General features: G+C 48.3%; 1 protein-coding gene across 1 annotated transcript; it reads right to left on the bottom strand.

The window, feature by feature from the left end:
• Positions 1–950: 950 nt before the first annotated feature.
• Positions 951–25,388, bottom strand: LOC144487234 (X-ray repair cross-complementing protein 5-like; the record flags this gene model as incomplete). Its single annotated transcript, XM_078205308.1, has 6 exons — positions 25,319–25,388; positions 14,012–14,266; positions 8,818–9,001; positions 6,149–6,335; positions 2,589–2,757; positions 951–1,069 (listed from the first exon to the last, which is right to left on the bottom strand). Coding segments are annotated over exons 1-6 (984 nt in total), but the record flags the coding sequence as incomplete, so codon positions are not given.
• Between the last annotated feature and the right edge of the window lie 1,659 nt (positions 25,389–27,047).

Here is a 27,047-nt window from a genome sequence, read left to right on the forward strand (position 1 = left end):
TTCAGTGTGATGTGGACAAGTTGAGTGAGTGGGCAAATGAACAGCAGATGCAGTATAATTTGGAGAAATGTGAGGTTATCCACTTTGGTAGCAAAAACGGAAGGCAGATTACTATCTGAAAGGCCATAAATTAGGAGAAAGGAATGTGAAATGAGACCTGGGTGTCCTCATGCACCAGTCGCTGAAGTTAAGCATTCAGGTGCAGCAGGCGGTGAAAAAGGCAAATGGAATGTTGGCCTTCATAGCGAGAGGATTTGAGTACGGGGCAGGGGTGTCTGGTTGCATATATATGGGGCCTTGGTGGGACCACACCTGGAATATTGCGTGCAGCTTTTGTCTCCTTATCTGAGGAAGGACGTTCTTGCTGTAGAGCGGAGGTTTACCAGGCTGATTCCTTGGATGGTGGGACTGACTCCCAAGGTGAGATTGAGTCGGTTAGGATTATATTCACCAGAGTTCAGAAGAATGAGGGTGGGGGGGGAATCTCATAGAAACCCGTGTCTGCGTGGGTTTCCTCCGGGTGCTCCGGTTTCCTCCCATAATCCGAAAGACGTGCATTGGCCATGCTAAATTCTCCCTCGGTGTACCTAAACAGGCGCCAGAGTGTGGCAACTCAGGGATTTTTTGGGGCGGCGTACAGAACCATGGATCACAATTTAAGAATACAGGCTAAATCATTTAGGACAGAGATGAGGAAAAATGTCTTCACCCAGAGGGTGGTGAATATGTGGAATTTGCTACCACAGAAAGTAATTGAGGCCAAAATATTGAATGTTTTCAAGATGCAGTTAGATATAGCACTTGGTTGGGGCCAAGAGGATAAAAAGATATGTGGGAGAAGATGGGAACAGAATATCGAGTTGGATGATCAGCCATGATCATAATGAATGATGGAGCAGACTCGAAGGGCTGAATGGCCTCCTCCTGCTCCTATTTTCTATGTTTCTAACCAGGGTAATAGGATTCAGCATCAGACTCCTCGATTCAAAGTGTGAGAAATCGTTGGCGTGATCTATGATCCAGAGCAGTGGAGAGAACACATTAACGCCATTCAGTATGTAACCGCATGCTGTAATGAGAGGAAGTGGACCAGTTACAATGAGCTCAAATTAATCTTCTCATCTCTTAAGATATAATAATGCTCAGGTAGCATCAAACAATCAGTGATACAGCTCCCAAGGATAGGGTATACTCTTCAGGGTATTCTAGGCTAGTGGTATTCTATGCAGGGTTTTCTAGCGTAGTTATATTTTATACAGAGTATTTTGGGGTAGTGGTATTCTATACAGGGTATTCTAGGGTAGAGGTATTCTATTGAGGGTATTCTAGGGCAGGGGTATTCTATACAGGGTATTCTAGGGTAGCGGTATTCTATACGGGGTATTCTAGGGTAGAGGTATTCTATACGGGGTATCCTAGGATAGAGGTATTCTATACGGGGTATTCTAGGGTAGAGGTATTCTATATGGGATATTCTAGGGTAGAGGTATTCTATATGGGGTATGCTAGGATAGAGATATTCTAGACAGGGTATTTTAGGGTAGAGATATTCTATACGGGGTATCCGAGGATAGAAGTATTTTATATTGGGTATTCTAGGGTAGAGGTATTCTATACGAGGTATTCTAGGGTAGAGGTATTCTATATGGGGTATTCTGGGATAGAGATATTCTAGACAGGGTATTTTATGGTAGAGATATTCTATACGGCGTATCCTAGGATAGAGGTATTCTATACGGGGTATTTTAGGATAGAGGTATTCTAGACAGGGTATTCTAGGATAGAGGTATTCTATTCAGGGTATTTTAGGATAGAGGGATTCAAGACAGGGTATTCTAGGATAGAGGGATTCTAGACAGGGCATTCTAGGGTAGAGGGATTCTAGAGTAGGGGTATTCTATACAGGGTATTTTAGGATCGTGGTATTCTATACAGGGTATTCCGGGATAGAGGGATTCTATACAGGGTATTCTAGGATAGAGGTATTCTATTCAGGGTATTTTAGGATAGAGGGATTCTAGACAGGGTATTCTAGGATAGAGAGATTCAAGAGTAGGGGTATTCGAAACAGGGTATTTTAGGATAGTGTTATTCTATACAGGGTATTCTAGGGTAGAGGGATTCTGGAGGAGGGGTATTCTATGCAGGGTATTTTAGGATAGTGGTATTCTATACAGGGTATTCGAGGGTAGAGGGATTCTGGAGGAGGGGTATTCTATGCAGGGTATTTTAGGATAGTGGTATTCTATACAGGGTATTCTAGGGTAGGGGGATTCTAGAGGAGGGGTATTCTATCCGATAACATATTTGCATCTGCTCTATATTACGGCTGCATTGTAAATATATAAAATGTCACTCTCTCTCTCTCCAGTAGGATTCCTTCATGCTGGAACATTAGCTCCTAACGTTTTAACACTTCTAGCTGCCACTGCAGGGTTTCCCATCATTATCTGCATGAATCTGTCTTGTGAACCATCAGCTAACTGAGGAGAAGGGGGATGAAGTTTGGACCCTGTGCTCTATAAATACCCTGGGTAGAGCCATGCCCACTTGGCCAAAGGGCAGCAGTAACAGCGGCTGAGGGTTACCTGTTATCAGCGTCTCATCTGGGTAAATGAACTGTGGGGGTCTGATGTGGTGGTGCTTCTTTAAGAGTGACAATGGCTTGAAACCAATGAGAACCAAGCCTGGGCCATCAAATCTCTTCAATTCCTCGGTTTCCTCTTTCTCCAGAACAATCTGCCTCTGTCCATAAACCTGGGAACCAAAAAGAACAAGAACAGGCTTAAATTATATGAAAGAGCAACATCTTTCGAGTACTCGCCCGCTGACCCTCCCAAAGCCTGTCCACCATCTACAAGGCACAAGTCAGGAGTGATGGAGTACTCTCCACTTGCAGCTCCAGCAACACTCATGAAGCTTGACACCATCCAGGACAAAACAGCCGCTTGACTGGCACTCCTTCTACAAGCATTCACTTCCTCCACCACGGACACATTGGCAGCCGTGTGTACCATCGATAAGATGCACTGCAGGAACTGACCAAGGTTCCTTCAATAGCTCCTTCCAAACCCACAACTACTTCCATCTAGAAGGGCCAGGGCAGCAGATACCTGGGAACACCATCACCTACAAGTTCCCCTCCAAGCCACTCACTATCCTGACTTGGAAATATATTGGCTGTTCCTTCACTGTCTCTGGGTCAAAATCCCTGAACTCCCTCCCTAACAGCACAGTGGGTGTACCTACACCACATGCACTGTAGCGTTTCAAGAAGGAAGCTCACCACCACCTTCTCAAGGGCAATTAGGGATGGGCAATCATAGAATCCCTGCAGTGCAGAAGGAGGCCATTCAGCCCATTGAGTTTGTACCGACCACAATCCCACCCAGCCCCTATCCCTGTAGCCCCATGTATCTATCCTGATAGTGCCCCTGACACTAAGGAGCAATTTATCATGGCCAATCAACTAACCTGCACATCTTTGGAGTGTGGGAGGAAACCGGAGCACCCGGAGGAAACCCACGCAGACACGGGGAGAACGTGCAGACTCCACACAGACAGTGACCCAAGTCGGGAATCGAACCCGGGTCCCTGGCGCTGTGAGGCACCAGTGCTAACCGCCGTGCCGCCCTAACGGTCCTCTTCTGGATTAGGTCACACTGTGTGATATGAGCAATCACCGTCATGAGTAACACAGCCTCTGTGTTATTTTGTTAAATAACACAGAGGCTCAAGCACGCTCTGTTCATTAGGCTGGACATATTTTGTGGAATATTCCATCAATATAGATGGTCATGTAACCACATCAAGCAGATAAACTCAATGAAGCCAAAGCAAAATACTATGGACGCTGGAAATCTGAAATAAAAACAGAGAATGCTGGAAAAGCTCAGCAGGTGCACGGAGAGAGAAGCAGAGTTAACATTTCGGGTCCGTATGCCTCTTCTTCAAAGAGCTAATCCAGTGAAGGTCTGACTGAAAAATGGAAAGTTAATCTCGGTATAAAAAGAGCAAAGGGATGGAAGACTCTTCCCACTGGATGTCTGGATTACGATGGTACAAAATATTCAGGACATTGGAAGAAGGGTGATGCGTATCCCAGAAACGGGGCGGCACGGTGACACAGTGGTTAGCACTGCTGCTTCACAGCGCCAGGGACGCGAGTTCGATTCCCGGCTTGGGTCACTGTCTGTGTGGAGTCTCTGCACGTTCTCCCCCGTGTCTGCGTGGGTTTCCTCCGGGTGCTCCGGTTTCCTTCCACAGTCCGAATGACGTGCTGGTTAGGGTGCATTGGCCGTGCTAAATTCTCCCTCAGTGTTACCCGAACAGGCGCCGGAGTGTGGCGACTAGGGGATTTTCACAGTAACTTCACTGCAGTGTTAATGTAAGCCTTACTTGTGACACTAATAAATAAACTTTTAACTTTAAACAGGTAACCAGTTAAAGACAGAGCAGAAAATAAAAATGATACCTCGTACTGATCCTTATTTTAAAATAAAAAAGCAAGTTACAGGGAGGGAATCAGTTTGTGGAAGAAAGGGATGGAGAGAGTCAAATGTAAGTAGAAAGATTCCTACATTACAGCAGTGGCTAAACTTCGAAACCAATGCTGAACAAGGAGACAGGTTGTCGAAGTATTTTGTCTTGCACTCATCAGGACAAACCCCAGAAGGTCAAATTTCAAACAATTGTGACAATTTATACCACAGGAGAAAAGGGTGTTGATTGGTTGACAAGTCGACTCTGATTGGCCGAGGTCTTGCCATGGAGAAAGCAATGGGGAGCTATAGGCTCCTCAAGCTGCCAGATAATTCAAAACAGGTGCAAGGCTTGGGCATATTCCTTTTGTCTGCAGGAAAGTTCAGAAGTACTTCATTGGCTGTGAAGTGCTTTGGGCCATCTTGAAGTTGTGGAAGGCGCTATTTTAATTAATACAAGTTCTTTTTCTCTTTATTTACTCATCTCATTACCATTCTATCTTTGCCTTGCACCATTGTCTCTTCTGTTATTTAATCTCTGCTGCCTCCCCTTTCACTCTTTCCAGCCCTCCGTGCATACCTTCCTTCTGTACCTGTTTGAACCCTGTGGCATGTCTAACGCGGGCTAGTTGTAAAGAAAAGTCATCGACCTGAAACATTAACTCTTGTTTCTCTCTGTACAGTCCGCACAAGGGATACAATAACAGGGGAGTTCTGTTACTGGATGAGTAATTCAGAGGTTTTGACTAATGATAGAATCATTAGAATCCCTACAGTGCAGAAGGAGGCCGTTCAGCCCATCAAGTCTGCACCGACCACAATCCCACCCAGGCCCTATCCCCATAACCCTATGCATTTACTCTAGCTAGTCCCCCTGATACTAAAGGGGCAATTTAGCATGGTCAATCCACCTAAACCGCACATCTTTGGACTGTGGGAGGAAACCAGAGCACCCGGAGGAAACCCATGCAGACATGGGGAGAACATGCAAACTCCAGATAGACAGTGACCCAAACCAGGAATTGAACCCGGGTCCCTGGTGCTGTGAGTCAGCAGTGCTAACCTACTGTGCCACCGTGCCGTCGATCTAGAGGCACGAGTTCAAACCACACCACAGCAACTGGGGGAGAAAAAGAGAAGATGCTGGAAAATCTCAGCAGGTTTGGCAGCATCTGTGAATAGAGAAAAGAGCCAATGTTTCGAGTCTGGATGACCCTTCGCCAGAGCTGTATAATAAAGGGGAAATTAGTCTGTGATCATGAAATTACCCGATTGTTGTAAAAACCCATCTGGTTCATTAATGCTCTTTAGAGAAGGAAATCTGCCGTCCTTATCCGGTCTGGCCTGTCTGAGGATCCAGAACCGCATGGCTGACTCTCAACTACCCTCTGATTGACTTAGAAAGCCACTCAGTTGTGTCAAAAGTCATGATGAAACTGCACTGTGGATGTGCCTTCACATCGCAGAGTGCAGCAGGTGTAGAAAACGCCTCATCATCGCCTTCTCGAGGGCAATTAGGGATGCACAATAACTCACATCTCGTTCATGAATTAAGAAACAGCATTTTCTGTTTGTATTTCAGATTACCAGCATCCGCAGTGTTTTGCCTTTGGACAGGCAGGAGTTGACGTTTTAATTCAGCACGGTATAGGTTCACCGTCCTTTACCTGGGCCTTCTTGGTGTCGCTGGGCAGGAGCGGACTGCCCGTCTCCCCGTTAAACCAGCGGGTTTTGGTTTTGACGGGCTCGTTGCTTTCCCGGTACAGGCGGACGGCACTGGGTTTCCTGGCACTCCGCACGAGATTGTAAACTCCGACTGAAAGTTCCACGCCTTCTCCCAGCTTCAGGTTCAGCCTGGCCAAAACAAAACACAAAAAAAACAGGACATCAAATACAAGCGGCACCGGAACAGAGAGTTTAACAGGGGCTGAAACTCAAAGACATTCTGATGCACATTAAGCGGTTGAAGAAGGCAGCAGTTAAGGGATGGGGGGCGGTGGGGTTTAAGCCAAGGTCCTGACGATTTGGTCAGTTGGATGTAAAATATCCCACAGCACCACATGGAGGATGGCACGGTGGCACAGTGGTTAGCACTGCTGCTTCACAGCGCCAGGGACCCGGGTTCGATTCCCGGCTCGGGTCACTGTGTGGCGTTTACACATTCTCCCCGTGTCTGCGTGGGTTTCCTCCGGGTGCTCCAGTTTCCTCCCACATTCTGAAAGATGTGCTGGTTAGGGTGCATTGACCCGAACAGGCGCCGGACTGTGGCAACTCGGGGTATTTCACAGTAACTTCATTGCAGTGTTAATGTAAGCCTTACTTGTGACTAATAAATAAACTTTACTTTGGAGAGCAGGGAAGCTCTGTCCTGTCAAATTAACCTCCAAAAAACAGATCTGGTCATTATCTCACTGTTCAAGTGTGTGTGGAAAATAGTTGCTACGTTTACCAATGTTTGTGAGGAGGATTGTCAGAGGATGCAGCAGGATATAGATAGTCTGGTTAGACTTGGGCGGAGAAATGGCAGATGGAATTTAATCCAGACAAATGCGCCTCTGTTTTCTCAGAAGACTAAGGAAATTTGGCATGTCCACTATGACTCCCACCAACTTCTACAGATACACCATATAAAGCATTCTTTCTGGTTGTATCACAGCTTGGTATGGATCCTGCTCTGCCCAAGACCGCAATAAACTACAAAAGGTTGTGAATGTAGCCCAATCCATCACGTAAACCAGCCTCCCATCCATTGACTCTGTCTATACTTCCCGCTGCCTCAGCAAAGCACTCAGCATAATTAAGGACCGCACACAGCCCGGACATTCTCTCTTCCACCAAAAGATACGGTCACGTACCAACTGACTCAAGAACAGCTTCTTCCCTGCTGCCATCAGACTTTTGAATGGACCTACCTTGCATTAAGTTGATATTTCTCTCCATCCTAGCTATGACTGTAACATTCTACGCTCTCTCCTTTCCTTCTCTATGAATGGTATGCGTTGTCGGTATAGTGCGCAAGAAACAATACTTTTCACTGTATACCAATACATGTGACAATAATAAATCAAATCAAATCAAAGATGATGCATTTTGAAAGGTCCAATGCAGTAGGGAAATACACAGTAAATGGCAGGACCCTTAGAAGCATTAACATGCAGAGGGATCTGGGCGTACAGGTCCACAGTTCCCTGAAAGTGGCAACACAAGTGGATAAGGTGGTCAAGATGGCGTATGGCATGCTTGCCTTCATCGGTTGGGCCATAGGGTGCAAAATTTGGCAGGTCAAGTTGCAGCTGTATAGAGCTTTAGTTAGGGCATGTTTGGAATATTGCATACAGTTCTGGTCGCCACATTAAAAGTTTACCAGGATGTTACCTGGTTTGGAGGGTATTAGCTATGACAAGAGATTGGACAAACTTGATTTGTTTTCATTTGAACGTCAGAGGCTGAGGGGCGACCTGATAGAAGTCTACAAGATTATGAGAGGCGTGGATAGAATGGATAGTCAGAGTCTTTTTCCCAGGGTAGAAATGCCAATTACTAGGGGACAGAGGTTTAAGGCAAAAAGGGGGAAAGTTTAAAGGAGATGTGAGAGGCAAGTTTTTTTACACAGAGGGTGGTAAGTGCCTGGGACGCGCTGCCAGAGGAGGTGGTAGAAGCAGATACAATAGCAACATTTAAGAGGCATCTGGATAGATACATGAAAAGGCTGGGAATGGAGGAATTTGCTATGTAGAGACGAAAGGTCTTTAGTTTAGAAAGGCGTCCTTTGTCGACGCAGACTTGGAGGGCTGAAGGGCCTGTTCCTGTGCTGTACTATATTCTTTGTATGGCCGATTCCTGTCAAAGTAACATGATGCACTTTATGATGTTTCAACATAAGAGATGCAGCAGAGAAACAGGCCATTCAGCCCAACAGCTGCATGCCAGTATTTCCGCTTCCCATGAACTTTCTCCCTCCCCTCTCCCTTTCGCGTTATCAGCGTAACCGGCCAATGATTTTCTCTCTCATGCTCATCCAGCTTCTCCGTAAACGCAGCTACACCATTCATTACAACCCTGTGGTAGCCAAGTTCCACATTCCCATCACTCTCTGGGTAATGAGATTTCTCCTGCATTCCTGGCCTGGTCACTACCTGGTGTTGACGGCTTCTGGTTTCGCTCTTCCCTGCGAGTGGAAACATGCCCCGAGTGCCTAATCTATGAAGATCGTCCGTACATTTGAGCAGATTGTGTACATGAACACGGACGTTCTGTCTGCCAAGGTCCGCAGGGAGTACATTAGAAACTCTCCGAGGACCCAGGAGACGCGGTGCTACTCTGAGTGACTGCTGACCTGGTGACGGTCCTCTTCTTGTAGTCCTTGGCCCACACTTTCCGAAGCAGATCGTCCAACCTGGCTGACCCCTCGCCTTGCACAGCTGCATCCCCATCCTCTGATACACTGACAATGTCGCAGTAAAAGAGAGACATGTCAAACCCACCAGGCTTCTTCAGATGCATCAGGTCAAGGATGATACCTGTACACAGACAAGGGCAGAGACAAAGACACGCCATTCACAGCATAGCAGCAAAAGGCAAAGCTTCTGTTATTATTGCTCGCGAGATGATGGGCGGGATTTTCCAGCCACGCTCACCCCCAAGGGTCCATGTCCCGCTCGCAACGATTCCCGTGGTGGGCGGGACGGGAAAATTCCGCCCAGTCTTTTGACAAAAAATGATCGGCAATTTTCCCTGCAACGTTTCTCAGATTCTTTAAGTTGGAGGTGGACCCAGTTCTTGACGAGGGTAAAGATTGTGAAGTACAGAAAATCAGATTTGATCTGTGATCTCCTAGACTGGTTTTGGTTGCCTGACGGGTTTGACTTTGGGCCTGTTTATTTGCCTTGATTAGCAGACTATGTCGGTGACTGGGGGGGGTGTGGGGGATAGAATGAGGAAAGAGAGGAAGAAGTATTCAGTTCCGGTCTTCGTACCATCACGTCACAGGGCAGGCTGGCGTGGACTGCAGGTCTTACCCTTCCTTTAGTTTTGGATGCTGGCTGGCAGGACACCAACCCATGTTGGGAAACAGCCTTCTGGCCATCCCGACAGAACCACGCTTCAGGTGACAATCAGGACAGTGGAAGCAGTGAAGGGATTGTTCGATGAAGCTCCAATGCACAGTACAACACTGGTCTGGCCACTACACTGTCTAACCCTGCTTCAACACAACTGACTAGTTTGAAAGGGAGAAGAGTGGGTCTAAGGCTAGTTTTTAAAACTGAAATAAAGGCAACTATGTGGGCATGAAAGTTGTGCTAGCTAAGTGAACTGGGAGATTAGGCTAGGGGACAGATCAATAGACAAGCAGTGGCAGACATTTCAGGGGCTGTTTCAGAATATTCTGAATCAGAAAATTTCTACTATTAAAAAGATTTGGAGGGGGAGGACCCACTTCCGTGGTTAACTAAAGAAGTTAAGGAAACTGTCAAACTTAAGGAAAAAGAAGCATATAACTGCAGGCCAGATGATTGGTTAGAATGTGAAGAACAGCAGAGAATGACCAAAGGTTAATCAGGAGAAAGAAATTAGACTATGAGAGGAAGATGGCTAGAATTGTGAAAACTTATAGCATGTGTTTCTACAGGTGTTTAAACAGGAAAATAGCAAGTTAAGTGAGTCCTCTAGAGAGTGAGAATGAACCATAGAATCCCTACAGTGCAGAAGGAGACCATTCAGCCCATTGAGTCTGCACCAGCTCTCCGAAAAAACATCTTACTCAGGTCCACCCAATCGATTTATCCCTGTAACCCCATGCATTGACCATGGCTAATCCACCTAACCTACAGTATCAGGGGAATTAGCTGGGTAAATACATAAGGTTATGGGGATAGGGCCTGGGTGGGATTGTCAGTGAAGACTCAATGGGCCGAATGGTCTCCTCCTGCACTATAGGGATTCTATGATTCTACACATTTTTGGACACTAAGGGGCAATTTAGCATGGCCAATCCATCTAACCTGCACATCTTTGGACTGTGGGAGGAAACCGGAGCACCCGGAGGAAACCCACGCAGACACGAGGAGAACGTGCAAACTCCACACAGGCTGTCACCCAAGCCGGGAATCAAACCGGGTCTCTGGTGCTGTGAGGCAGCAGTGCTAACCACTGTGCCACCACGTCGCCCAATGGGTAGACAATAGTAGATAATAGGAAGATGGCCAACAAAATGAACACATATTTGGATTTTGTCTTCACTGGAGAGAATACATAAACATTCCAGAAATATCTGTAAATCTGGAGGTGGAAAGGGGAGAGGAACTTGGTGAAATTACAATCATTAGAGAAGTGGTTTGAGCAAACTGATGGAGCTAAGGCTGGCAAGTCTCCGGGTCCTGATAGACTTCATCCTAGGGTCTTGAACAAATGAGGTGGTAGATACATTGGTGTTAATTTTGCAAAATTCTCTAGATTCTGGAAAGTTTCCATCAAATTGGAAAGTGGCAAATATAACCCCTCTATTCAAGAAGGGAGGGAGGCCAAAAACAGGAAATTATAGGCCAGTTAGCTTGACATCTGCCGTGGGAAAATTGTTAGAATTGATTGTTAAGTCCAAAGATGCGCGGGTTAGGTTGATTGGCCATGCTAAAATTGCCCTTAGTGTCCTGAGATGCGTAGGTTAGAGGGATTAGTGGGTAAATATGAAGGGATGTGGGGGTAGGGCCTGGGTGGGATTGTGGTCGGTGCAGACTCGATGGGCCGAATGGCTTCCTTTTGTGCTGTAGGGTTTCTATGATTCTATGAAGGAGGCTATAGCTGGACACTTATAAAATCCCAAGGTAATTGGGAAAAGTCAGCATGATTTTGTGAAAGGGAAATTATGTTTAACCAACTTAATGGCATTCTTTGAAGGAGTACCATATACTGTGGATAAAGGGGAACCTGTAGATGTGCTGTACTTCAATTTCCAGAAAGCAAAGCAAGAAGAACAAAGAAAAGTACAGCACAGGAACAGGCTCTTCGGCCCTCCAAGCTTGCGCCGATCATGATGCCTGTCTAAACTAAAACCGTATGCACTTACGGAGCCCATATCCTTCCATTCCCATCCTATTCATGTATTCGTCTAGTTGCCCCTTAAATGCCGCAATCGTACCCGCTCCCACCACCTCCCCGGGCAGCGCGTTCCAGACATTCATCACCTTCTGTGTAAAAAAATTTCCTCGGCACATCTCCTCTAAACTTTTCCCCCACGCACCTTAAACCTATGTCTCCTAGTACCTGACTTTCCTACCCTAGAAAAGAGCATCTGACTATCCACTCCGTCCATGCCTCTCATAAGCATTTGATAAGCATCAAAGATTATTGTGAAAAATAAAAGCTCACGATGTAGGGGGTAACATTTGAGCCTAGATCGAAGACTGGCTGGCTGGCAGAAAACAGAGAGTATGTATAAATGGGTCTTTGTCTGACTGGCAGGGCAGGAGGTGATGAGCAGAGTCCTGTCGAGGTCTGTGCTGGGGCCTCAACCTTTTACATCAATGGCTTAGATGAGGGAAGCAAAGGCATGGGAGATACATTTGCAGACAGTACAATGATAGATAGGAAAGTATGTTGTGAAGGGGACGTGAGTTTGCAGATGAATACAGATAGGTTGAGTGGGCAAAAATCTGGCAGATGGAGTATAATGTGGGAAAATGTGAAGTTGTTCACTTTAGCAGGAAGAATTTAAAAATCAGCATTAATTAAATGGAGAATAATTGCAGAATGCCGAGGTGCAGAGGGATCTAGGTGTTCCTGTGCTTGAATCACGAAAGGTTAGTATGCAGGTACAGCATGTAAATGAGAAGGCTAATAGAATGTTATTCCTTATTACAAAAGGAATTGAACATAAAAGTAAGGATGGTATGCTTCAGTTACACAGGGCATTGGTGAGACCGCATCTCAAATACTGTGTGCAGTTTTTGTCTTATTGAAGGTATGGTGGCACAGCGGTTAGCACTGCTACCTCACAGCGCCACGAACCCCCGGGTTCAATTCCAGCTTTGGGTCACTGTCTGTGGAGTTTGCACATTCTCCCCGTGTCTGCGTGGGTTTCCTCCGGGTGCTCCGGTTTCCTCCCACACTACAAAGACGTGCAGGTTATGTTAATTGGCTATGCTAAATTGTCCCTAATGTCAGGCGCATTAGCAGGGTAAATATGTGGGGTTACAGGAATAGGGCCTGTGTGGGATTGTGGTTGGTGCAGACTCGATGGCCTCCTTCTGCACTGTAGGGATTCCATGGGATTTTAAGGAAGTGTGTAAATGAGTTGGAGACGTTTCAGAGGGGGTTTGCTGGATCGATAGCTGGAACGAGCGGGTTATCTTCTGGGGAAAGGTTGGGCAGACTGGGCTTGTTTCCACTGGAGTTTAGAAGGGTGAGGGGTGACTTGATTGAAGTAACTAAGATCCTGAACGGTCTGGACAAGGTGGGCATGGAAAGGATGTTTCTTCTTGTGGGAGAGTCCAGACCGAGCGGGCTCTGTTTTAAAATTAGTGGTCGCCCTTTTAGGACAGAGATGGAGAGAATTGTTTTCTTTCAGAGGGTTGCATGACTTTGGAACTCTCTGGCCGGAATTTACTGGCACGTCCACTCGAGGTTCGTACGATCCCGCCCGAGACTAACGGAGAATGCCGTTCTCCGAGCCTCACCCACCCCTGGAATCAGGGCAGGCGTGCCGGTAAAATTCCGGCCTCTGTCTCAGAAGGCAATGGGGGGGTCACTGAATATCTTTAAGGCAGAGGTAGAGAGATTCTTGTTAGGCGAGGGAATCAAAGATTATTGTGGGTAGATGGGAATGTGGAATTTGAAACACAAACGTACAAAGCATGATCTCATTGAACGGCACAGCAGGCGGGAGGGGCCGAATGGCCTACTTACGCTCCAATTTTGTGCAAAGCACTATTTTCAATCTTGTCAAATCCATCCATTGCCTCAGCCCTCCCCGTCTCTGCGACCTGCACCCCAGTCCGATAACCCTCTGAAATCTCTGCTCTCAGGTGACAAGCTGAGGAAGAGGGTCTGCAGTGACCCAGAGGGTCAAGGATCGGTCTGGGGGGGGCGGCAGCCATAAGCCAGAGGGCTGGTAGCAAGAGGAAAGGTGAGGGAGTGGAAGAGGCGGGGAGCTGAAGGGGCAACGACAGGGAGGGTCAGCGAGTGGAATGTGTGGCACGTGGGAGATTCGGCAAGCATGATGGGCAGAAAACCGGATCGAAGTATATTTATATCTTTAAATTGATTTCATTTCAAAAGTTATTTCATCGACTGCTATAGTAATTCAGCAACATTAAATATTTTCACTCACAGGTTATCATGTTGAGAAATGTCCTACAGACTCTAAAGACAGCTTTCACATTGGTTTTAATGGGAAAACCTGATTTGTTTAAAGTTGTTTCACATAAAGTTGCACTTCACGGCAATGCAACTGCAATCTTAAGTGAGGACTTTGTGATTCAACATCTTTGAACCAGTCGCTGACAAATGCTTGATGGTAACAGTGGTTTGCCGACCTGTCTCTCGCAGGTCATTGGCCTTTGTTCTGGTCAGTCGTGCTTTGGAGCTGTCTTTAGCATGTGGGTTGTCATTGTTGGTGAACAGCATGATGCGCTTGTGGCTCAGTTTCAGCGTGACGTCACTGAAGAGATTGGAGCAGACCCAGAGAGCATCGCTCAACAAGTCCTCGGTACTGTGGCCTATGATCTTCTTGAAGGACTTGTTCCCCTTCTCCCCCTCATACTGGTCCAACTCCAGTACTCGCTTCGCACCTGAGCCCAGACAGAGAGAGTCAGATTAGAACATCAATCTATTAAACACACCAGGGGAGGCGATGGTCCAGTGGTATTATCGCTAGACTATTAACCCAGAAACTCAGCTCATGTTCCGGGGACCCGGGTTTGAATCCCGCCACGGCAGACGGTGGAATTTGAATTCAATTTTTTAAAAATCTGGAATTCAGAATCCACTGATGACCATGAACCATGGTCGATTGTCAGAAAAACCCATCTGGTTCACTAATGTCCTTTAGGGAAGGAAATCTGCCTTCCTTACCTGGTCTGGCCTACATGTGACTCCAGATCCACAGCAATGTGGTTGACTCTCAACTGCCCTCCAAGGGCAACTAGGGATGGGCAATAAATGCTGGCCCAGCCAGTGATGCCCGCGTCCCACAAATGAATAAAAAACAGGAAATGGCCCATGTTCTTTTTACATAAATACAGGATGATGACCTATTAGGGAGAGAGGCCTCAGAAACCTGCTCTTACACTTTCAAACTTAAGGATCCTGGGGCTAGAACTCTCCTCCTCCTCTTGGCTTTTTAATTTTTCTTTTATAGGATGTGGGTGTTGCTGGCTAGACCATCTCTTATTGCCCTCGAGAAAGTAGGTGGTGAGCCGCCATCTTGAACCGCTGCAGTCTCTGTGGTGTAGGTACACCCACAGTGCTGTTAGGGAGGGACTTCCAGAATTTTGACCCAGTGACAGTGAAGGAACAGCCGATATATTTCCAAGTCAGGATGGTGAGTGGCTTGAAGGGGAACTTGCAGGTGGCGGAGTTCCAAGATATGTGCTGCCTTTTTCCTTCTAGATGGTAGAAGTCATGGGTTTGGAAGGTGCTGTTCATAAGTTGATAAGATATAGGAGCAGAATTAGGCCATTTGGCCCATCGGGTCTGCTCCGCCATTCAATCATGGCTGATATGCTCCTCATCCCCATTTTCCTGCCTTCTCCCCATAACCTTTCAACCCATTCCCAATTAAAAAATCAGTCTAACTCCTCCTTAATTTTACTCACTGTTCCAGCATCCGCTGCACTTTGGGGGAGCGAATTCCAGAGTTTCACAAGCCTTTGGGAGAAGTAGTTTCTCCTCAACTCTGTTTTAAATTTGCTACCCCTTATCCTAAGACTACGACCTCTCGTCCTAGAATGCCCCACCAGCAGAAGCATCCGCTCCACGTCTACTTTATCCTGTTGAAGGAGCCTTAGGTGAGTTGCTGCAGAGCATCTTACAGATGGTACACACGGCTGCCACTCGGTGGAGGAGACTGAGAGTGTTGAAGGTGGTAGATGTGATGCCAATCAAGTGGACCGCTTTGTCCTGGATGGTGTCGTGTTTCTTGCGTGTTGTTGGAGCCGCACTCATCCGGGCAAGTGGGGAGTATTCCATTACACTCCTGACTTGTACCCTGTAGATGGTGGACAGATATTGGGGGAGTCAGAAGGTGAGTTACTCCCCGCAGAGTCCCCAGCATCTGACCTGCATTTGTGATGCGCTATTCAGACACGAGGCTTGAAGCTCAGTAAATGAAAGGCTTTTATTTACTGTTAATGAAACTACCAGAACTTATATACACTATCCCAGACTGAAGGGGTCCCGGCCAGAGCAGGGACTCTTATACCTCTCCCAGGAGGCGGAGCCCAACTGGGATGTGCCACAACACTACAATACAAAGGTGTAACAACCCCACCCTAACCCAACAGCAACAATACCACAGTCCAACAGTAACATATGTACATCCTTGTAGTCCTGGCCAGCCCCTGGCTCAGCACTATCCAGTGGGAACCAACGATGGTTCACCACATTCACCACTCCTTTGAAAACAAAGGCCGGCGGGGTACGAAAAACCCAGAATAAAATGTCAGCAGTCTATAAGTTCAGACGGTCAGGGGGACCGCACCGTCGTTGTGACCTCCTCAATACCGGCGGTGACACCGGAGTAGGCACTCGCAGTGGCGTTCTCCCCAAAACGGCGTCCAGCTGTTCTTCCACGGACTCACAGGCCGGTTGACCCCGCGGTGACGGTAGTCCAGGGGATCCTGACACGCCCTGCGGTGGCGACCATCTTCTGGGCTCAGGCAAGCTGTACATGGGAGTAAAATGGTTAGGCAATGGTCCCGATGCTGCGCGCGCCATGTCCGGGGAAGAAATAAGAGATAATGGGTTTGTTACTGGGGGTATGGGAGCGACAGGGGTTGCTACGTCCCCTGCTGGCGCCAGGTCTCGGATCGAGACCGTGTCCTCTCGCCCGTCAGGGTATGCCACATAGGCATACTGAGGGTTGGCATGGAGGAGATGGACCTGTTCGACCAACGGGTCGGACTTGCGGGCCCTTACATGTCGCCGCAGGAGGACGGGTCCTGAGTACGTCAACCAAGACGGTAATGAGGTCCCCGAGGAAGACTTCCGAGGGAATGAGAACATCCTCTCGTGGGGAGTAGCATTGGTTGCCGTGCACAGGAGGGAGCGAATAGAATGGAGCGCATCAGGGAGCACCTCTTGCCAACGGGAGACTGGAAGACCTTTTGACTTCAACGCCAGTAAGACAGCCTTCCAGACTGTAGCATTCTCGCGTTCCACCTGTCCATTACCCCTAGGGTTGTAACTCGTGGTCCTACCAGAGGCAATCCCGTATGAGAGCAGGAATTGCCTCAAGTCATCGCTCATGAACGACGAGCCCCTGTCGCTATGGATGTAGCTGGGGTACCCGAACAGGGTAAAAAGATCACGGAATGCCTTGATCACCGTGGCAGCGGATGTATCCGAGCAGGGAACAACAAAAGGGAACCGAGAGTACTCATCAATGATATTGAGAAAGTACACGTTCCGATCTGTTGAGGGAAGGGGGCCCTTAAAATCAACACTCAGTCTCTCGAAGGGACGAGTGGCCTTGACTAAATGTGCCCGGTCAGGTCGGTAAAAGTGCGGTTTGCATTCTGCGCAAATCCGACAGCTCCTTGTTACCGACCTGACGTCCTCCACCGAGTAAGGCAGGTTGCGGGCTTTTACAAAGTGGTAGAGCCGAGTGACCCCAGGATGGCACAGGTCATTATGGAGGGCGTGCAAACGGTCCTCCTGAATACTAGCGCATGTTCCACGCGAGAGGGCATCCGAGGGCTCATTGAGTTTCCCTGGACGAAACATGATATCGTAGTTATAGGTGGAGAGTTCAATTCTCCACCGCAAGATCTTGTCATTCTTGATCTTGCCCCTCTGCGTGTTGTTAAACATGAACCCCACGGACCGCTGGTCCGTGATCAGGGTGAACCGTTTTCCCGCCAAGTAATGGCGCCAATGCCGCCGGCCTCCACAATGGCCTGGGCCTCCTTTTCCACCGCTGAATGCCGAATTCCGGGGCCTTGGAGGGTGCGGGAAAAAAATGCGACAGGCCTGCCCGCTTGGTTAAGTGTGGCGGCCAGGGCGAAATCAGATGCATCGCTTTCCACCTGAAAGGGGATGGACTCGTCTACCGCGTGCATCGTAGCTTTCGCGATGTCGGCTTTCAATTTATCGAAGGCCAATCGGGCCTCTGGCGTTAGGGGAAAAGTCGTGGACTTAATGAGCGGACGGGCTTTGTCCGCGTAGTTGGGAACCCAATGCGCATAATAAGAGAAGAAGCCTAAGCATCTTCTCAGTGCTTTTGCACCAGTAGGTAAGGGAAGTTCAGCAAGGGGGCGCATACGGTCTGGATCAGGGCCAATGACCCCGTTTTCCACCACGTATCCTAGGATGGCTAAACGGCGCGTACGAAACACACACTTCTCCCCGTTGTAGGTCAAGTTCAGGTGAGATGCAGTGCGTAAGAAGTTCAGGAGGTTTGAGTCGTGGTCCTGCTGGTCATGGCCGCAGATGGTGACATTATCCAGGTACGGGAAGGTAGCCCGCAGCCCGTTCTGGTCCACCATTCGGTCCATAGCACGCTGGAAGACCGAGACCCCATTGGTGACACCAAAGGGAACCCTGAGAAAATGATACAAGCTACCATCCGCCTCAAAAGCCGTGTATTGTCGGTCCTCTGGGCGAATGGGGAGTTGGTGGTAGGCAGACTTGAGATCTATGGTGGAGAACACCCAGTACTGCACAATCTGATTGACCATATCAGATATGCACGGGAGGGGATACGCATCCAGCTGCGTATATCGGTTAATGGTCTGACTGTAGTCAATGACCATCCGGGGTTTGTTCCCGCTCTTGACCACCACGACCTGTGCTCTCCACGGACTAACACTGGGTTGTATGATCCTTTCTTTGAGGAGCCGCTGAACCTCAGATCTAATGAAGATCCGATCCTCAGTGCTGTAACGCCTACTTTTAGTCGCGATGGGCTTGCAGCCTGGCACAAGATTCTGAAACAAGGAGGGTGTGGTGATCTTCAGCGTCGAGAGGCTACAGGCGGGGCGCGTTGGGCAATTTGGAGGCTGCTGCTGTTTTCCCACTGCCAGTGAAGGGAGTGGCCCACCATACTGTAGGATTACACTCCTCAAGTGGACCATGAAGTTTAGTCCGAGAAGTATTGGCGCGCAAAGATACGGCAACACAAGGAGCTTGAAGCGCTCGTAAACTGTGCCTTGTACTTTCAAGGTTACCACGCAACTCCCTAGCACGGCAACAGACCGGGACCTCGATGCCATAGAGATTGTCTGTTTGGCAGGTTGAATCTGGAGTCCACACCGCTTCACAGTGTCTGGGTGGATAAAGCTCTCAGTGCTCCCGCTGTCAAACAGACAATAAATCACATGATTATTTACCTGGATATTCATCATAGAACGGTCGAGTCTCTGAGGCTTGGCCTGGTCCAGGATGATCGACGCCACCGTTGGTTCATGAACGCCACTGCAGGCAGCTGAAATCGATGCGGAGGACCCCTGCTGGTCGTTCGTGGTCAGTGTCGACCAACATGGCTGCCCCCATGAATCGCACGTGGGTGAGGGCGCCAAACTCAGCGACCCCTGGTGGTCATACTCCTCCGACTCCGTCGACCGTAATGGCGTCGTCCTGGTCTCGCACGTGGACGAACCCCGCGACAACTTCGACGATGATGACCCAAGCTCTGAAGAATCGCAGGCCGCACTGCCGTTCCTGGGTTTAGATCGGCACACTTTTGCATAATGCCCTTTTTTACCGCATGCGGTGCACAATACAGCTTTAGCGGGACACTTTTGCCGGGTATGCTTCGCTCCTCCACAGAAGTAGCACCGCGGGCCGCACGGGGCTGCAGCCGTCCTCTGGCCCGAATGGGAGCACGCCATTACACAGCATTTCGAACCCGAGGGACGAGGAGGGATTTGCGACTGCTCCTGCCACGTTGTCTCCACGTGGTCCTCCGGATATAAAACTAAGCTCTTTGAAGCCGACTCGAGCATCTCTGCTAACTCGATGGCCTGGGTAAGATTAAGGTTACCCTTCTCCAACAGTTTAAGTCGAATGTACGACGATCCGACCCCGGCCACAAACGCATCTCGGGCGAGGTCGTACATGCTCAGCTCAGCCGACACAGCTTTGCAGTCACAGCCCCTGGCTAGCTGTAGGAGCTCATTGGCATAGTCCTCCATCATTTCGCCAGACTGCCGTCGTCGAGTGGCTAGGAGGTAACGAGCGTGTATCTCGTTAGGTTGTTTGGTATAGCGCTTCTTTAGAAGCTCGAGGGCCTTAGGGTAATTAGTGGCCGCACGAATCGCGAGGTAGACAGTGTCGCTTACCCTCGCATGGAGGACCCGGAGTCTGTCATCATCTGTGGTGACCGCTGCGGAGGCTGCCAAGTAGTCTTCGAAACACTTCAGCCAGTGGTCGAAGGTGTTAGAAGCGCCCACCGCACGTGGATCTAGCGTAAGGCGTTCCGGCTTGAGAATTTGCTCCATACTCTCTCTCTTTTTTTTTCGACGAGAGTTTAACGACAGTAAATAAAATTGATGCGCTATTCAGACACGAGGCTTGAAGCTCAGTAAATGAAAAGCTTTTATTTACTGTTAATGAAGCTACCAGAACTTATATACACTATCCCAGACTGAAGGGGTCCCGGCCAGAGCAGGGACTCTTATACCTCTCCCAGGAGGCGGAGCCCAACTGGGATGTGCCACAACACTACAATACAAAGGTGTAACAACCCCACCCTAACCCAACAGCAACAATAGCACAATCCAACAGGAACATATGTACATCCTTGTAGTCCTGGCCAGCCCCGGCTCAGCACTATCCAGTGGGAACCAACGATGGTTCACCACAATTTGTAACCACAATATTTCTATTCCACCAGGACCTCAAAACAATGCATCCAAGGACTTGTGCGTTTTGAACCTCAGTCTGAGCTGTCCTGCAAAATGGTGCCTCATGCCACAGATATCAGACGGACATATTTTACACAGAGGGTGGTGGGGGCCTGGAATGCGCTGCCAGGCAAGGTGGTGGAGGCGGACACACTGGGAACGTTTAAGACTTATCTAGACAGCCATATGAACGGAGTGGGAATGGAGGGATACAAAAGAATGGTCTAGTTTGGACCAGGGAGCGGCGCGGGCTTGGAGGGCCGAAGGGCCTGTTCCTGTGCTGTATTGTTCTTTGTTCTTTATTCCAGCCAGAGTTCCCCACACCTCCAGTGGAAGTGGGCTCGAGGAGACACATGTTCTGCTCCATGGAAACAGAATCTCATCTGGACTTGAGCTGTCCGCTTCGTGGCTCTGGACGGGCTGAGATTGCGGTAATTAGCAATTAGGTCCAAGAATGCGCATTAAATCTGGAGTTTCAAATAGACTATTCTTAGTAGCAGAATATTCATTCCGTTCCTGTGGTCCAGACAAGTCCTGGAGAATTGTGGGTTGTAAACATGTGAAATTTATTTTCAAGTTTTGTGGTTGAGGCAGAAAGGATGTTAACTCAACTGGACAGAGGGACAAAGGAAATGGGATCAAGGAAATATAGAATTTTACATACATGGTGGCACGGGTGGCACAGTGGTTAGCACTGCCGTCTCACTGCGCCAGGGGCCCGGGTTCAATTCCGACATCAGGTCATTGTCTGCGTGGAGTCTGCACATTCTCCCCGTGGGTTTCTTCTGGGTGCTCTGGTTTCCTCCCACAGTCTGAAAGACGTACAGTTAGGTGGAATGGCCATGCTAAATTAACCCTTAGTGTCAGGGGATTAGCAGGGTAAAGACATGGGGTTGCGGGGATAGGGCCTGGGATTGTTGTCAGTGTTGACTCGAATGGCCTCTTTCTGCACTGTAGGATTCTATGATGAGGAGGCCATTCAGTCCATCATGCCTGTTGCCTGCTCTTCATATCAGTGATCCAATGAGAAGACGGTGGGTAAATGTGAAAAGTGCAACCGAAAGGCACCAACTGCATTGATATAGCGCCTTTCCCAATCCCAGATGTCCCAAAACGCTTTACAGTCAATACTTCTGAAGTGTATTCCCAGTATTCCGGCCATTAGTTACTTCTCAATCAACATCACTGAATCAGATTGCCTGGTTATTGTCACTTTACTGCTCCCAGCTGCGTACCTACACCACAACGTGCACAGAGCAGAGTCCCAAGGGAGGGACATACCCCACACCGAGTTTAAACAGACTTGCTCCAGATCTGGGGGATAAACTTGCCTGGTGTGTCCAAGTCATGGAGGACATAAACATGCTTGAAGTCAACAGAGTTCTTGTGCCTCCTCCTGCACTGTAGGATTCTATGATTCTAAGAAACTGTTTTTGAGTCGGTTGGTACCATGATCTCAGACTTTTGCATCTTTTTCCCGATGGGAGAAGGTGGAAGAGAGAATGTCCGGGGTGCGTGGGGTCCTTAATTATGCTGGCTGCTTTGCCAAGGCAGCGGGAAGTGTAGACAGAGTCAATGGATGGGAGGCTGGTTTGTGTGATGGATTGAGCTACCTTCACAACCTTTTGTAGTTCCTTGCGGTTTTGGGCAGAGCAGGAGCCATACCAAGCTGTGATACAACCAGAAAGGATGCTTTCTATCTGCGGACATACGACTCTCACCAACACCTACAGATGCATCATCGAAAGCATTCTTCCAGTTGTATTTCCTTAGTCTCCTCAGAAAATAGAGGCGTTGGTGGGTTTCTTAATGATAGCGTTTTACTCATCTGATAAAATCAAATAACTGGGGATGCTGGAAATCTGAAATAAAAATGGAAAATGCTGGAAAAATTCAGCAGGTCTGGCAGTGTCTGTGGAGAGAGAAAGGATTCAGATCTTTCTGAAGTTGTGGCTGAGTCACATGGGAGGAATACCTTCACTGTGCCACCTGTCATGAAGCTGGAAATGTGTTTGCAAAAATTGAATTAAGAAAGACTTGGAAGTACTGTGAACTGTCAGGGAGATAGTGTTAAACTTGAAGAGGACAAAGACGGGGCTGATGGAATGGACAAGTATCAGATTAAATGTAATGCTGAGAAACGCAAAATGATTCGGCACGCTAGCACAGTGGTTAGCACTGCTGCTTCACAGCTCCAGGGACCTGGGTTCGATTCCCGGCTTGGGTCACTGTTTGTGTGGAGTTTGCACATTCTCCTCGTGCCTGCGTGGGTTTCCTCCGGGTGCTCCGGTTTCCTCCCACAGTCCAAAGATGTGCGGGTTAGGTTGATTGGCCATGCTAAAAATTGCCCTTAGTGTCCTGAGATGCGTAGGTTAGAGGGATTAGTGGGTAAATATGTAGGGATATGGGGGTAGGGCCTGGGTGGGATTGTGGCCGGTGCAGACTCGATGGGCCGAATAGCCTCTTTCTGATTCATTTTGGGAGGAAGAATGCATAGGACACAATATAAAATAAAACAAACAATTCTAAAGTGGGTGCTGGAGCAGAGAGACCTGGGTGTATATGTGCATAAATCACTGAAGGTGGCAGGACAAGTTGAGAAAGTGGATAAAAAGGCACATGGGATCTTGGTCTTTATAAATAACAGCACAGAGTACAACAGCAAGGGAGTGAAAATGAATTTTTACAAAACACTGGTCCAGCATCAACTGGAGTATTGCGTCCAATTCTGGAGATTGCAATTTAGGAAAGATATGACGGCTTCAGAAAAGGTCCAGGTGGTTCCAGGGATGAGAGACTTCAGTTACGTGGATAGATTGGAGAAGTTGGAACTGTTTTCCTTGGAAAAGTTCAAAATCACGAGGGATCTGGACAGAGTCAAGAGGGAGAAACTGTTCCCATTGGTGGAAGGATCAAGAACCAGAGGACCAATGCACCTAACCAGCACATCTTTCCGGAGGAAACTGGAGCACCTGGAGGAAACCCACACAGACACGGGGAGAATGTGCAGACTCCGCACAGTCACCCAAGCCGAGAGTCAAACACGGATCCCTGGCGCTGTGAGGCAGTAGTGCTAACCACTGTGCCACCCTATATAACATCTGGGTGAAGCACTGGCGAGGCTATGGTTTCAGGTCATAGATCATAGAAGATCATAGATCATAGAACCCTACAGTGCAGAAAGAGGCCATTCGGCCCATCGAGTCTGCACCGACCACAATCCCACCCAGGCCCTACCCCCATATCCCTCCATATTTTCCCCGCTAATCCCTCTAACCTCCTCATCTCAGGACACTAAGGGGCAATTTTAGCACAGCCAATCAACCTAACCCGCACATCTTTGGACTATGGGAGGAAACCGGAGCACCCGGAGGAAACCCACGCAGACACGAGGAGAATGTGCAAACTCCACACAGACAGTGACCCGAGCGGGAATCGAACCCAGGTCCCTGGAGCTGTGAAGCCGCAGTGCTAACCACTGTGCTACCGTGCCGCCCAGGGTCAGGATTAGAATTATCAAAACGAGCGCAGTGTGTTGTACTTAAACATAATAAATAGGAACAGGAATGCTCCACCATTCAATGAGATCAAGGCTGATTTGATTGTGGCCTTAACTCCACTGCCCTGCCTGTTTCCCTCTCCTATCAAAAACCTGTCTCATCAGCATCGAATGTTCTTATTATCTAGAGGTGTACAGCATGTTAGAATCGTAGAATCCTACAGTGCAGAAGGAGGCCATTTGGCCCATCAGGTCAAAGGTAGGGTTCTGAAGACTGTGGAGGAACAGAGAGATCTTGGGGTCCATATCCACAGATCTCTAAAGGTTGCCTCTCAAGTGGATAGAGCTGTGAAGAAGGCCTATAGTGTGTTTGCGTTTATTAACAGGGGGTTGGAGTTTAAGAGCCGTGGGGTTATGCTGCAACTGTACAGGACCTTGGTGAGACCACATTTGGAATATTGTGTGCAGTTCTGGTCACCTCACTATAAGAAGGATGTGGAAGCGCTGGAAAGAGTGCAAAGGAGATTTACCAGGATGCTGCCTGGTTTGGGGGGTAGGTCTTATGAGGAAAGGTTGAGGGAGCTCGGGTTGTTCTCTCTGGAGCGGAAGAGGTTGAGGGGAGACTTAATAGAGGTTTATAAAATGATGAAGGGGATAGATAGAGTGAACGTTCAAAGACTATTTCCTCGGGTGGATGGAGCTATTACACGGGGGCATAACTATAGGGTTCATGGTGGGAGATATAGGAAGGATGTCCGAGGTAGGTTCTTTACGCAGAGAGTGGTTGGGGTGTGGAATGGACTGCCTGCAGTGATAGTGGAGTCAGACACTTTAGGAACATTTAAACAGTTATTGGATAGGCACATGGAGCACACCAGGATGATAGGGAGTGGGATAGCTTGATCTTGGTTTCAGATAAAGCTCGGCACAACATCGTGGGCCGAAGGGCCTGTTCTGTGCTGTACTGTTCTATGTTCTATCAAGTCTGCTCTGACCACAATCCCACCAGGCCCTATCCCCATGCATTTACCCTAGCTAGCCCCCCTGACACTGAGGTGCAATTGAGCATGGACAATACATCTAACTCGCACATCTTTGGACTGTGGGAGGAAACCAGAGGACCCAGAGGAAACCGACACAGACACGGGGGGAATGTGCAAACTCTACACAGACAGTGACCAAAGCCGGGAATTGAACCCGGGTCCCTGGCGCTGTGAGGCAGCAGTGCTAACCACTGTGCCACCGTGCCATTGTAAACCTAGGGTTCACATTTGACCTACCTTCGTTTTCCTCTGCCTCCTCTGGATCCTCCTCATCTTCATTCCGAAAGTGTGACTGCCAATCCGCCATATCGGCTGGGGAGGAAGTGCCAACTCCCCTGTCAGGTAGAAAAACAAGGGACAACATTAACCAAAGGAGACATTCCTGGATCATGGGATTAGCCCAGAGAAGTGACAGAGACAAGGTGGCAGAATAATTCAGTCACTTTGGACTGAAACAGATTTAAAAACAAAACAGTGCCTTGATTGGTTTCACTTCTTCAAGGGCATACAGCTCTCTCAATCGGAGCTAGTGTAGACCATTCGGCCCCTCAAGCCTGTCCTGCCATTCAATAAGATCATGACTAATCATCTACCTCAACTCCACCTCCCTGCATTATCCCCATCTCCTTTGGCACCCAAAGTTCTATTGATTTCTGCCTGGACTATGCTCATCGAGTGAGCATCCACAGTCCACAGTGGGGTGGAGCGTTCCAAAGGGAGATGTACGGCTCCCAGCCTCATCTAGTGCTGGCCTCACTGCGGTTGATTAATTTTCTCCAGGCAAAGGGTATTAACAGATTCAAGGGAGGTGACCCAGATCAGTCATGAATTAGCTGAATGATGGAACAGACTCGAGGGACCGAATGGCCTCCTCCTAGGTGGAAAGTGAGACTTGGTGTTGGGAAATGTGCCCAATATAAGTCTCTTTTAAATTACACATCTGGATTTTAAATGTTTGGAATGATATACAACAGAGAAGAGCAATGGGAGAAGAAATATAAGTTAGTATTAAAGCAGCAGTTATTGAAATGTGTTCCCCTGGAGGGAGCTGTCCCTTTAAGAGGAGAATATGGCGCTTTAAGAGTGCAGTAAGAAGTCTCACAACACCAGGTTAAAGTCCAACAGGTTTATTTGGTCGCAAAAGCCACTAACTTTCGGAGCGCTGCTCCTGCATCAGGTGAGTGGGATTTCAGTTCACAAACAGGGCATATAAAGACACAAACTCAATTTACAAAACAATGGTTGGAATGCGAGTCTTTACAGGTAATCAAGTCTCAAAGATACAGACAATGTGAGTGGAGGGAGGGTTAAGCACAGGTTAAAGAGATGTGTATTGTCTCCAGACAGGACAGTTAGTGAGATTTTGCAAGCCCAGGCAAGTCGTGGATTACAGATAGTGTGACATGAACCCAAGATCCTGGTTGAGGCCGTCCTCATGTGTGCGGAACTTGGCTATCAGTCTCTGCTCAGAGACTCTGCGCTGTCGCATGTCGTGAAGGCTGCCTTGGAGAACGCTTACTCGAAGATCAGAGGCCGAATGCCCGTGACTGCTGAAGTGTTCCCCAACAGGAAGAGAACACTCTTGCCTGGTGATTGTCGAGCGGTGTTCATTCATCTGTTGGCGTAGCGTCTGCATGGTCTCCCCAATGTACCATGTCTCGGGGCATCCTTTCCTGCAGTGTATGGAGGTAGACAACGTTGGTCGAGTTGCAAGTGTATGTACCGTGTACCTGGTGGATGGTGCTCTCACGTGAGATGATGGCATCCATGTCGATGATCCGGCACGTCTTGCAGAGGTTGCTGTGGCAGGGTTGTGTGGTGTCGTGGTCACTGTTCTCCTGAAGGCTGGGTAGTTTGCTGCGGACAATGGTCTGTTTGTGGTTGTGCGGTTGTTTGAAGGCAAGAAGTAGGGGTGTGGGGATGGCCTTGGTGAGATGTTTGTCTTCATCAATGACATGTTGAAGGC

This window comes from Mustelus asterias, unplaced genomic scaffold, assembly GCF_964213995.1.
Source record: "Mustelus asterias unplaced genomic scaffold, sMusAst1.hap1.1 HAP1_SCAFFOLD_657, whole genome shotgun sequence".
Classification (NCBI taxonomy): Eukaryota; Metazoa; Chordata; class Chondrichthyes; order Carcharhiniformes; family Triakidae; genus Mustelus; species Mustelus asterias.